At 39.9% G+C, this 14,104-nt stretch overlaps 1 protein-coding gene across 1 annotated transcript in view; it reads right to left on the bottom strand.

Moving 5' to 3' along the window:
* col16a1 (collagen type XVI alpha 1 chain) overlaps positions 1-14,104 on the bottom strand; it is a 167,914-nt gene that overhangs the window by 35,368 nt on the left and 118,442 nt on the right. Inside the window, exons 43-48 of the mRNA XM_062962528.1 lie at positions 12,263-12,304; positions 10,416-10,529; positions 7,156-7,191; positions 2,202-2,276; positions 1,604-1,648; positions 366-410 (exon numbers count right to left, since the gene is read on the bottom strand). Of these exons, the coding sequence (XP_062818598.1) occupies positions 366-410; positions 1,604-1,648; positions 2,202-2,276; positions 7,156-7,191; positions 10,416-10,529; positions 12,263-12,304 (357 nt within the window). The remainder of the gene's footprint in view (positions 1-365; positions 411-1,603; positions 1,649-2,201; positions 2,277-7,155; positions 7,192-10,415; positions 10,530-12,262; positions 12,305-14,104) is intronic.

Genomic DNA, 14,104 nt, shown 5'->3' with positions numbered 1-14,104 from the left:
GATTTGGTTCTTGCAGTTGGGTTTTGACTCATATTGATATGGTTCCAGGGCAGAAGGATGCCCTGATCAAGTATGTTGTATCTATTGAAACATAATCCCAGTTTATAGGAACTCCATGTTTTATGACAGCTCAGGAGCTTTCCATCTCAATTGATCAACATCTGCAGAAGAATGGTCTTTTGGGTGGATCTGGAACATCTCTCCCATATCAGTGCAAAGGCTAGTGGTGACCAAGAGCACATTGGAGCGGGGACAGATTGGCTGTGCTATTAGATACGTAGCCTGAGGAAAGGAGGGGCGACAAAGGCAAAGAAGCGGTAGAGACAAAGGACTGCACAGAGCATGTGCCGTATTGGGAGGCTTACAGGTAATCCAGGTGCACCAGGTGTTCCAGGAAAACCTGGGGGGCCCTAAGGAAGAAACGATGAAGTCATATCTTGGCAATCACATTGACTAGATTACGGAAAGAGGACGAAGAAGAGGGAGGGTGGGAGGAATGGGGAGGGAAGAATTGAAAAGAATATCATGGTTTCTCCATTACCTTCCATGGTAAGAACAGCTGGACTCATCTTTTCTAAGAAAGCATTGGTGCTTCTCCCTCAAAGCAAGTCTACCAAGAAAACTCAGATTTGACTAGGCATGAAATTAGTCACCAAGATCCATGAAGGAAGGAACAAGTAATTTTAACTACAGTAGAGTCTCACTAATCCAAGCCTCGCTTATCCGAGCTTCTGGATAATCCAAGCCATTTTTGTAGTCAATGTTTTCAATATATCGTGATATTTCGGTGCTAAATTCGTAAATACAGTAATTACAACATAACATTACTGCGCATTGAACTACATCTTCTGTCAAATTTGTTGTATAACATGATGTTTTGGTGCTCAATTTGTAAAATCATAACCTAATTTGATGTTTAATAGGCTTTTCCTTAATCCCTCCTTATTATCCAAGATATTCGCTTATCCAACGTTCTGCCGGCCCGTTTAGCTTGGATAAGTGAGACTCTACTGTACCTGTATATATTTCTCATAGTGACAGAGTCTTTGAAACCTATGTCGTTTTAAAAGACTATTCAGCCTATTCACATTTCAGGGGGTGATTCCGCACAGAATTTGCAGAAGATTGTTTTGCACAGAAAACAGCATTTTGTATACAGGAAATACTCTTTTTTAGTTTTTGCACTGAAAAAGGTGAAGTTTTAAAAAATACAAATCAACTATTTTACATAGAATAAATCCTGAACTGCGAATTCTTTCATTGGGGTTTCTCAATACTTAGAAAAAAATTTGGACTATTTTCCAAATATTTTTGAATTTTTCTCCATCTCTAGATTTAATTATTCATTCTTGATAGTACCCAGATTCTTTTGGGTCTGGAATGGTGGGAGCTTGTCCTGTACAGTTGTCTGCAACCTGGTTACAAAACGCTGGATCTACGCACCACAGAATAGACCACAGAAAGCTATGTTTTTGGAGCAGAATTCCCAGCCATTCTGTCTCCGGTTGTGGGGGTAAAAGATGCTCAAAGGTATTAGAAGGAATAATGGGTCGAAGGAGAAAAAAAGGCAGGTGGGGAGCCCAGGCAGAAAGGATCTACTCACAGCCGGTCCAGGGGGTCCTGGAGAACCTCTTGAACCTGGTGGTCCCTGTGGGAAAGGAGAAACTGAGAACTTAAACATTATTTCAAGAATATGTGAGAGCTTTCTTAGGGTCTAGGGGAGTGTTTCTCAACCTGTGGGTCCACAGGTGTTCTGGCCTCCAACACCGAAATCCAGTTTACCAGCTGTTAGGATTTCTGGGAGTTGAAGGCCAAAACATCTGGGGACCCACAGGTTGGGAACCACTGGTCTAGGGTGCGTTTATGGGCAGTTGGTCTCCACTTCTGTGGACCTTGAAGCCTCAACCCAGAACCTCAACTATTTTTAAAAAAAATGTTTTTTTCAGATTAATTTGATCTGAAAACTAAGCAAATGCCTCTATATCTCAAAGCCTCCTATCCACCCCATAGACCTCAACCATTCCGTCCAAAAGCCTTAATTTTTCATCTATTCCTTCCCAAAATGGGGGGAATAATCCAGTTATCATTTTGAGAAGGATATTCATGGAAATTGAGAAATCTGAGAGGTCTTTAAGTGGGCTTTGGGTGTTGTAGTTGGCCCCTTTCCTTCACATATTGTCCACTTTTGGACAGAGTCTTACCTGCTCTCCTCTGTCACCAGGTAAACCAGGAAGGCCAGGACTTCCAGCACACTCTTCGTCAGTGTCTCTGTCACCCTAAAAGGAAAGAGAAGATGTGCCAAGAGACAATCTTAACAGAGGCCAGAATCACGTTGATGTCTTACATGTGTCTAAACCCCCTATAGAAGGCCTTCGGCATCTTATTCCAGATACACAATGTCCACATTGACTCCATGATTTACACATGTAGATGCACTCTGTGCTTGGCACACATTATTAACTGTACATCAATGGGCATTGCTCACAGACACATTGAGTTGTGCATTCAACTGAATGTTTTGTATCTTGGTTCAGCTGGGCAATGCTGCCAATCAACCCAATTGAACATCTCTTTGGCATAGTTTAAAAACCATATGTGGAGGCTTGCAAGCACTATGCAAATCCCAGGCTGTATAGCAAGGTATTCACAACAGCATTGCAAAGTATGGGACATACAAACGCCATGCACTATTACAAGAATAGGTTGAATAACTACAATGTAAAATATTGGGTGCACAGACACAGTGCACAATGTGCAACTTGCAATGACAAAGTATAAGTGAATACATTGTGCAATGTCTATGTTATCAGCAAAATACAGTATGACCCACATATCCATGGGACTATATCCATGGTTTTGTTTACCCACATCTCATAGAATCATAGAGTTGGAAGATACCTCATGGGCCATCCAGTCCAACCCCTGATGAGAAGCAGGAAATTGCATTCAAAGCACCCCCAACAGATGGCCATCCAGCTCCCGACAAAAGATGTCCTCTAGGCATTTCCCAAGTCCTCCCGCATGACTCTATGGTAGGAAGTTGACCGTAGAGTCATGCTGGAGAACCTAATGATGCCTAGAGAGGTGTCCTCTTTAGACATTTGTTTGGTCCTCTAGTGTTGAGGTTGACAGTAAAGTCTTACTGGAGAACCATGAAATGCTCAGAATTCCTCTCTAGGCATTGCTTTGGTCTTCCAGTACAGTTTGACCAGACATCATTCATTCAATAGAGTTTACTATTATCTATTTTTTTTTGTTATCAGTGTTAAGTCCAAATGTGCACTAATCCATAGATATTGGGGTGGAAGATAAAACTGTATGTCTATTGAAAACCAGAGACTTTTTGGCCCAGCATGATGCATTCAGGTCTGTGTCCCTAAATGAATTCTCGCCTTGATGTGTGACTCTGTGGACTGAGGTTTGGCCTAGGCAACCCAATGCCGGATCCTATCCAAAATACTTAATGTTTGCAGCTTCAACACATAGAACAATTACAGTTGGATAACAGTTTTTGGCAGCCTTCCCTTTTCTGCTGTTATGGTTTGAGTGGCAAGTCCGATTCCGACCTCTCTTTCTACACCCTTTGAATGAGTCAAAGGGAAACATTATAATTGAAGACATATGTCTTGAGAATATAACTTATCACTCTCCTTCAGTGATTTGTTTTATTATGGTTGTGTTATATGTTTTGTAATTGAATGTTTTACCTATGTTGGAAACTGCCCTGGGTCCCTTCGGGGAGATAGAGGGGTATATAAATAAAATTCTATTATTATTATTATTATTATTATTATTATTATTATTATTATTATTATTATTATTTTATGACACAGCAAACAAGATAGATATGCTGGATTTCGTATCACAAAATCACAAGTCGAACACTTCCCAAGTGTCTAGGACTGTGTGATGTATTTTCGGATGATTTGCGCAGATCCCAGCAGGGTGGCCTTTTGCGTTGGCAGATCGTAATTTTGTCAATGTCTATTGTTTCCAAATGCCGGCTAAGATCTTTTGGCACGGCACCCAGTGTGCCAATCACCACCGGGACCACCTGCACTGGTTTCTGCCAGAGTCTTTGAAGTTCAATCTTCTATTATTATTATTGTTATTGTTATTGTTATTATTCAATTATTATTATTATTATTATTACAGTAGAGTCTCGCTTATCCAACGTAAACAGGCCGGCAGAACATTGGATAAGCAAATATGTTGGATAATAAGGAGAGATTAAGGATAAGCCTATTAAACATCAAATTAGGTTATGATTTTACAAACTAAGCACCAAAACATCATGTTATACAACAAATTGGACAGAAAAAGTAGTTCAATGCGTGGTGATGCTATGTAGTAATTACTGTATTTACGAATTTAGCACCAAAATATCATGATATATTGAAAACATTGACTACAAAAATGCGTTGGACAATCCAGAACGTTGGATAAGCGAGTGTTGGATAAGTGAGACTCTACTGTATTATTATCTGCTTCCAAGGTGCCTGGATTTACATAGAACCTAAGGACATCTCTTTGAACGCCTTTCAAGTCAACAACAAGCAGACAGGAACTTTAGCAGACCAAGTCGTGATAGTTATACGATAAAAATTGCAGACGATCCCCGAAATAAGATTCCATCGTTTGAGCAGAAGGCAGGCTCAGGTTATTGGATGTATTGCCATTTGGAACTAGACTGGGACGTCATGCCAGAACCCATAAAAGATTAGATCAGTCATCTGGAACGAGTCTGGGAGTTTTTACGTCTTCCAGACTCCATTATGAATTGAATCAGTGCATTTGTCACAGCTGTTTTGGACGCTTTGTTTATCCCCACTGTTGACGGCAGACAAAATATTTCTATACTTAGACTCATTCCCAACAGCTGAGCTACATGGCAAAGGAGGAGATCCGCAATTGGGCTTCCAATGTATTATTATAATGGCAAACACCATTGCAAGGGGCCTTGGGTTCAAACTGGATTGACGAATTAATAGAAATGGAGTTAATCCTTATCCCCAACACTAGTTTTCCAGTTAAAACTCCTCTCCAGATATAGAAAAAGGCAACCGTTCACCACCAATGCAGTTATATTTGGTGTTTTAAATAAAATACTCAAAAGATAACCCATCTCTTGCTACTTTGTCCATTCTCAGAATCCTTTTGTGCTTCTATAATTAACTATAAACTAAAGAAATAGCATACCCTTAATTCTCGGCACAGCCTTTTGCTCTAATAGAAGGGGTGTCTTTGATTCTTCTTGCTAAATGGATTAACCTATCAACCTCATTGTGTTTCGCACATGGAACAGAGAGAATCGTGGGGAAGAGAACATAACATATTTTTCTGGACTTATCCCTCCCCTGGCAATTCACCCTTGCTTCTCACAACCAAATCTGATTTATTAGACTTCGGCACAGCATTACAATGTGGAGAAACTACCTTCGGAGCTGCACGGAAGATTTAAAAGTTTCAGAACTTGGGAATGTTATTTAACTGGAATGAAACTTTCAGAATCCCTCAGCAAGTGTTCTGGCTAGTGAATTATAGGAATTATAGTTCACATAGGAAAAGCAGACATATTAATTGGTGTTCTGTATATACTCGAGTATAAGCCTAGTTTTTCAGCCCTTTTTTTAAGACTAAAAAAAGCCCCCCTTGGCTTATACTCGGGTGAGGGTCCTGGATGGCTTATATTTGGGTCAGCTTCTACTCGAGAATATATGGTACATTTATTATTTTTCTCTATTATTATTGGTATTATTACATTTATTATTTTTCTCTATTATTGTTGCTACTATTACATTTATTTTACTCTAATAATAATAATAATAATAATAATAATAATAATAATATATTTATTATTTCACTCTGATCTTCTTCTTATATTTATTTTACTCTATTTATTACTACATGTATTATTTTCCTGTATTTATTATTATTATTATTATTATTACATGTATTATTTTACTCTATTATTATTAAAAGGATACATAAGCACATTTGCATTGAAGAAGATGAGAATAATGATTTAATCAGAGTTGGACAATCTTATCTTAAATTAGAGCTTTATGTAAATATTCAAAAACATTTAACCTACTGATGCTTCAATTACAGTAGAGTCTCACTTATCCAACACTCGCTTATCCAACGTTCTGGATTATCCAACACATTTTTGTAGTCAATGTTTTCAATACATCTTGATATTTTGGTGCTAAATTCGTAAATACAGCAATTACTACATAGCATTACTGCGTATTGAACTACTTTTTCTGTCAAATTTGTTGTATAACATGATGCTTTGGTGCTTAATTTGTAAAATCATAACCTAATTTGATGTTTAATAGGCTTTTCCTTAATGCCTCCTTATTATCCAACATATTCGCTTATCCAACGTTTTGCCGGCCCGTTTATGTTGGATAAACGAGACTCTACTGTAATATAATTTTATTGGTACTGTATCTGTTTTTATTTCTGAAATTTACCACGCTCGGCTTATACTGGAGTCAATTTTTTCCCAGTTTTTTTTGTGGTAAAATTAGGTGCCTCGGCTTATATTTGGGTCGGCTTATACTTGAATATATACGGTAATTATGCTAACTCTATCTTATGGTTTTGTAATCGGATTTCTTCAGAAGGGTTTTTGCCATTGCTACAACTAGGAGACTTGCCCAAGGCCATCCATATCTAAGCAAGGATTCTAAACCTGGCTTTTTTTTTTTTTGTCTAACATTCAAACTGTATTGATCTTCTGCAATCTGTTATAAGCTCATGATAAAACTGTCCTCCTTTTCTTTTTCATGCATATCTTCCAAACTATCTCAGATTGTGAAATGGGAGACTGAAGAACATGAGCTAAAGAGAAAAGCAGCTTGGAATAAGTTGAAACGGAGGATTTAAAATAAACACCCCGAAGACCCATCAAGGTGGATGGGTGTTTTGTTCTGCTGTTTGGAGAAGCAGAAAGGGAACATGTCAGAGGTGGGCCCTTTTCCTTTGCCAACCGGTGATGGTGACCTGACCCGTATGTCCTGTGCTTTTAATGCATATTCTTCCGCGGCAGTGAAGCACAACGTGTTTATGTACGACAGGCCTTTCTTTTTGCTTTTATCCTCCCCGCGTGTCCTTCCGCATGGCTGCACGGCCAAGAGCGCTACTCACCCGAGCCTCTTCTGCTCTGGGGAATTGGGCAAAGCACTGAAAGACAAAGAGAAAGACATGGAAAGTTCAGTCTATGGTGCAATTCGCCCGCCAAGCTCAGCATTTCCCAAAATGTGGGATGAATCAAAGGATGACGTAACCGAAGAAGCAACCGTCCCCTGGAGACATTCCAATGGATAAGAGGAGGCCAATCATGGCTCGAAGTTTGTGCTTTGTTCTGTTGGATTCAAAGAAATCCTAGACATCGTTATTGCATCACATAAGAAGGCCATGCATTCCAGTATAACATCTAGGAATTCATTCTACACTGCGGAATGAATGCAGTTTATTATTTACTTATTTATTAGGTAAAGGTAAAGGTTTTCCCCTGACGTTAAGTCCAGTCGTGACCGACTCTGGGGGTTGGTGCTCATCTCCATTTCTAAGCCTAAGAGCAGGCGTTGTCCATAGACACCTCCAAGGTCATGTGGCTGGCATGACTGCATGGAGCACCGTTACCTTCCTGCCGGAGCGGTACCTATTGATCTACTCACATTGGCATGTTTTCGAACTGCTAGGTTGGCAGAAGCTGGAGCTAACAGCGGGTGCTCACTCTGCTCCCGGGATTTGAACCTGGGACCTTTCGGTCTGCAAGTTCAGCAGCTCAGTGCTTTAACACTCAATGCTTTAACACAGCCGAGCTGTGGCGCAGGCTGGTTAGCAGCCAGCTGCAACAAATCACCCTGACCAAGAGGTCATAAGTTCGAGGCCCGCCCGTGCCTGCGTCTGTCTCTGTCTCTGTTCTATGTTATGGCATTGAATGTTTGCCTTAAATGTGCAATGTGATCCGCGCTGAGTCCCCTTCAGGGTGAGAAGGGCGGAATATAAATACTGTAAATAAATAAATAAATAAATAATAACACACTTTGCCACTGGGGATATAAATATTACAATATTTATATCCCACCCTTCTCACCCAATAGGGGACTCAGGGCGGCTTACAATAAAACACATATATAAAATTGTACAGTACATTGTGAATCAATCAAAAAGTTATTAAATTACATCAGACATTCATAAAAACACTTATAAAATACAGATGGGCATGTTCCGAGTCTTTGACACCACTTTAATTGTTCCGGCTCAAGGCTATGAGATTGTGGAGCTGGGTTGTTGCATGTTTTCCGGGCTGTATGGCCATGTTCTAGAAGCATTCTCTCCTGATGTTTCGTCCACATCTATGGCAGGCATCCTCAGAGGTTGAAGAGTCTGTTGGAAACTAGGCAAGTGAGGTTTATATATCTGTGGAATGTGCTGGTTTGAAGAAAGAACTCTTGTCTGCTTGAAGCAAGTGTGAATGTTGCAATTGGCCACCTTGATTAGCATTCAATTGCCTTGCAGCTTCAAAGTTTGGCTGCTTCCTGCCAGGACAGTAAATAAAGAACTACACTCAGAAAACAGGGGAATTCCAGACTGGAAACAATCAGGGCCGGTTAACACCTCCCAACAAACGATTCCCCCAGGCAGGAAGCAGCCAGGCTTTGAAGCTGCAATACTAGTCAATGCTAATCAAGGTGATCAATTACAACACACACTTGTCTTAAGCAGACAAGAGTTTTTCCTTCCACTCTGGATCTTCCACAGATATATAAACTCATTCACCTAGTTTCCAACAGATCTCACAACCTCTAAGGACACCTGCCATAGATGTGGGCAAAATGTCAGGAGAGAATGCTTCTGGAACATGCTCAGACAGTCCGGAAAACTCACAGTAACCCAGTGATTCTGGTCATGAAAGCCTTCAACAACACACAGAAATATTATGTTTCCTGCATGGAAAACATGGCTTTTTGTACAGAAAATTATGTGCAAAAATTACTTACAATTTGTTTACTTTTGTAGAATAAATTCCAAACTGGAGGAAAAAAAATTGTATAATTCCTCCTTGCCCATTTTCTAACTTTTGGAGATTCCCTACAGGAAACATCTGAACCTTCTAATATATATTCTAATTAATTTCACAAAATATTAATAATCTTCAAAGATAATGGATATGAGAGAGTCTCCCCAGATTAGATAGTTTGAATATCAAGTTGGGATAGTGATCAGTATTACAAATTTAATAGCTTATTTGCAGATGATATGATATCTGGCATTTCTGATAACATTTAAATGATTTATGTACGGCTGCTCAAGCAGGGCGCTTGGTTTGCATCGCTTTACGTTGATTCCTCTGTTCTGTATTTAATGTATTTTAATAAGAAAATGATTTTGGATGACTGCGAAAAAATGAAACAGACGTGGAACCATCTGTTAGGTATAATTTCATAATGACAGATATTTATTAGTGGGTTTAACAAGCAGAACTATTTAAATGTAAGAGAAGAAAAAAAAAACATTAAGCTTCTGCTTCCCAATGATAGATCATTATGATCTTATAATGATTTGTGGTGGGAGGAAAAAAGAATAGGATATTACTAAAACAAAAAAGGAATTGTGTCTTATAAAATGCTGGAATTGTTAGAAATGAGCTGTATGCCTTTGTAATTGTTTTATGTCAAAATACATAATATGTTCCTTATGAAAAAAATGAATTGCCGGTAAGTGGCAACATTGGCTGATTTTGCCGCGTTGGTAGGAAACCTAAATTATCCCAAAGTCCAAAATTGTCCATTTCAGTGGTTGCCTCTGATTTGAAATGGTTCAAGGGACACAACATTGGTTTTATGCACAAAAATGTGCAAAATATTGTGCAGAAAATGACCTTCACGCCATGTGTATAAGGCAGGCATGGGCAAACTTCGGCCCTCCGGGTGTTTTGGACTTCAACTCCCACATTTCCTAACAGGAAAATCACATTCAAAGCACCCTTGACAGATGGCCATCTAGCCTCTGCTTAAAAGCCTCCAAAGAAGGAGCCTCCACCACACTTTGAGGCAGAGAGTTCCACTGCTGAACAGCTCTCACACTGAGGAAGTTCTTCCTCATGTTCAGGTGGAATCTCCTGTAGTTTGAAGCCATGACTTCCCTGGATCTAGACACTAGACTCTTATTTATGCAGGCCAAAATCCCATTGGCTTTTTTTTGCCGCCGCATCCCATTGTTGGCTCATGTTGAACTTGTTGTCCACGAGAACTCCAAGATCTTTTTCACATGTACTGCTGTTGAGCTATGAGCTTAAAGCCAGCCTTAAAAACTGTGGATTCAGCCTTAGCAGGAAAAGTTACTTTTGTATCATATGGACTGGTTTTCTTCCAGGTTTTTGAGTTTTTGTTACTTACCCGTGCACAGTTCTCAATACCCGGAGCTCCAGGCATGCCTTGGTCACCCTTTTCGCCTTTGACGCCATTGGGAACTTGGAACGCCTGGATCTGGGCGCAATCTCCACAAATGTGCTGTCAATGGGAAGCCAAAGAGAGAGAGAGAGGGGGGGGATGAGCATCAGATGCAAAAAATATATATTCCCTGCTGCTTTATCCAGAATCGATCATCCCATTTGTCTTGTGCATGATGCATGAGCCGCAGGGGATGAAGGAGAGCCCTGCCAAACTTGGCTCAGGATAAAAATGGGAAGATCTGGCTTTATTTCTGCATTTCTGGGTTTTGTGCAAATCACACAATACTAAATCTCTTTGCAACAACTTTTCCCATTTCCCTTTCTCTTCAACATTGGTGACAGTTTTGTTGGAATGCCAATGGAGCAGAGTTTGAGTAGGATACTCGTCATCGTTTTCATCTAATTTTTCACTTTCATCACTGAAGAATGGGCCAGAAAGCCAACTTTAATTCCGACATGGAGACAGCGCATTGGAGCCCTACTTTTTCACACAAGGTGCATTAACACTGTAGAATTAATGCAGTTCGACACCACCTAAACTGCCATGGCTCAGTGGTAAGGAATCGGAGGATTTGTAGTTTAGCTGGACAACTTTGACAGAGAAGGCTGAAATAATAATAAAAATACAACTCCCAGGAAACTATAGCATTGGGTCATGGCAATTACAGTGGTGCAGATCTGTATTATTATTATTATTATTATTATTATTAATAATAATAATAATAATAATAATAATAATAATAAACAGTCCTAGACACTTGGGAAGTGTCCGACGTGTGATCCAATACAACAGCGAGCAGAGTGTCTGCTGTGGACTCATCTTGTTGTGCTTCAAATAATAATAAACAATCTTTATTTATATCCTGCTACCATCTCCCTGAAAGGACTCAGGGCGATGCATCCCTAGTATCTGTTTCTAAACAAATCTCTCTTTTCTCTAGTCTTTTAAATATCATTTCTGGACCTTCTGAGACTCCAACTCTGAAGATTCCATAGCATTGAGCGATGGCAGTGAAAGTAGAGTCAAACCGCATTCATCCTACCGTATAGATGCAACCGGAGGTACCCAGCAATGCCCTAATTATATTCTTAAAAGTTTATTTTTAGGAGTTTTTTCCACCCATGAAATGATCCCTATACAGTCCCCAAACCACATTACATCTTATGTATCTGAGAGCTCTGGAACTATAAATTCCAGGACTCTAAAGGATGGAGCCATGGAAATTAAAGAAGTGCCACATTGCCATAATTCCATGGTATGGATGGGGAATAAACCACTTTTGGCATGTTTTACCCTTAGAGGAAGTTAAGGACATGACCAATTAATGCCAGAAATAGGGTTGTCATGAACCAGAATCAACTTGAGGGCACCCAACAAGAAGTTCAATTACACTGGCCAGCATACATTTTGGTGTCTCCAATGTTAGCCCTGTTTCTGGGTATGGCACCAGTTCCTTCTATCAGCTCTAACTATTGAGATACAGAACACAGGCCAACTCCCAGTCACCATCTGCTTGCCCATAGAAAACTATGCTAATCCTATCTAAGAAAGTAGAGCTGAGGTGATCTATCCAATGCTATTTTCTGAATCAATATCCCAAAAAAATCCCAGGAACCAGTCTAAAACCCAAGACATCAACAGTTGCTGGGTTTTGTTATTGATCTTAAGACAGGATTGATTAGAGCCTAAAACATCTCCGATGGTCCTGTATTTGTAATGTTTTTGCATACAGCGTTTTTAAAAAATGAATTGGAGGGATCTCTCTCTCTCTCTCTCTCTCTCTCTCTTACCTTTAGGACATCAACGCTCTCAGCAGCCAGTGGTTCATGGAGCTGAGGAAGAGAGAAGAGAAAGAAAAAGCCAATGGACAAAAGCAATCCTCCTTCTTCATCCCTATTTTAAGTCTGAGCTTCCAGGTTCTCTCCCCCCCACGCCAAATAAACAAAAAGCAGGGTAAAGGCCTCAATGGTTCTCTCTTCTTTGTTTCCTAATTTGTTTCAAAGCTTCTACACTATTCTTTTTTGGGGGGTTAACAGCAGAGCAAAAGAGGGGCTTAAGCGAGGGCAAGCAAAGGTGTTCCTGTACCTACCAAGTCTCCTGCCGTCACAGGCATTCCTGGCAAGCCATTGTTCCCTGGGATGCCCTAAAGGCAAGGAGAAACTTTGAATAGTTGGACTCCACTTGATCTGTTATCCCCTGATCCAGTCCTTGCTACCTCAAAAGGGAGCCTGAGGATTGTCGATGGCTGATACCTGGTTAAATTGCCTCTGCGTCTGTCTCTGTCTCGGTTCTATGTGTATATGGGCATTAAATGTTTGCCCTATATGTATATAATGTGAGTTCCCTTTGGGGTGAGAAGGGCGGAATATAAATACTTAAATATAAATAATTAAATAAATAAATACCCCCAAAACGACCATAAGATGGGACTCCTACTCTAGAAGACCCTATGGACAGATGCCATAGAATGGTCTAACTCAGGGGTTCTCAAACTTTTTAAGTGGAGTTCATGGTCCCTCAGGCTGTTGAGGGGCAGAATTATCATTTGAAAAAAAAAAAAACGAACAAATTCCTATACACACTGCACATGTCTTATTTGTAGTGCAAAAAACCCCCCAAAAACAAAACAAAATAAAACAACCCAACAACAACAATTTATTTATTTATTTACTGCATTTATACCCCACCCTCTCTCACCCCGAAGAGGACTCAGAGCGGCTTACAAGTTGTATGAACAGGGGTCCCCAAACTTTTTAAACGGGGCCAGTTCACAATCCTTCGGACTGTTGGAGGGCCAGACTATAGTTGGCCACCGAGCAATAATAATAATAATAATTAATAATAATAATAATAACAACAATAATAATAAAAAAGAGTTTTGGAAGAGACCCCTTGGGCCATTTAGTCCTATCCCTTTCTGCCTTTGTGCACTGAAAGCACAAGCAAAGCACCCCTGACAGATGGCCACCCAGCCTCAATGTTAATAACAATAATAATAATAATAATAATAATAATAATAATAATAAGGGTTGGAAGAGACCCCTTGGGCCATTGAGTCCAATCCCTTTCTGCCTTTGTGCACTGAAAGCACAAGCAAAGCACCCCTGACAGATGGCCACCCAGCCTCAATGTTAATAATAATAATAATAATAATAATAATAATAATAATAATAATAATAATAATGGTTGGAAGAGACCCCTTGGGCCATTTAGTCCAACTGCCTTCTACCTTTGTGCACCAAAAGCACAAGCAAAGCACCCCTGACAGATAGCCACCCAGCATCAATGTTAATAATAATTTTTAATAAATAATAATAATAATAATAATAATAATAATAATAATAATAATAAGGGTTGTAAGAGAAGAAGAGACCCCTTGGGTCATTTAACCCAACCCCCTTCTGCCCTTGTGCCGTGGGGGCCGGATAAATAGCTTTGATGGGCCGCATCCGGCCCCCGGGCTTTAGTTTGGGGACCCCTGGTCTAACTGGTTCGTAAACCCTCCACTGTATATTTGGCATGTCTCTACACATCCTCTGCCATGCTTCTCTTAAACTTTGTCTCTAGATCTCGATCAACTCCTTAACTGTCACTGTTTGAGGACAGAGTGGCCAGTGGCCGAGATTCTACAT

Source organism: Anolis carolinensis, unplaced genomic scaffold (genome assembly GCF_035594765.1).
Source record: "Anolis carolinensis isolate JA03-04 unplaced genomic scaffold, rAnoCar3.1.pri scaffold_10, whole genome shotgun sequence".
Lineage (NCBI taxonomy): Eukaryota > Metazoa > Chordata > Lepidosauria > Squamata > Dactyloidae > Anolis > Anolis carolinensis.
Note: the sequence above shows the minus strand (reverse complement) of the source record. Positions and strands in the feature narration are given on the sequence as shown.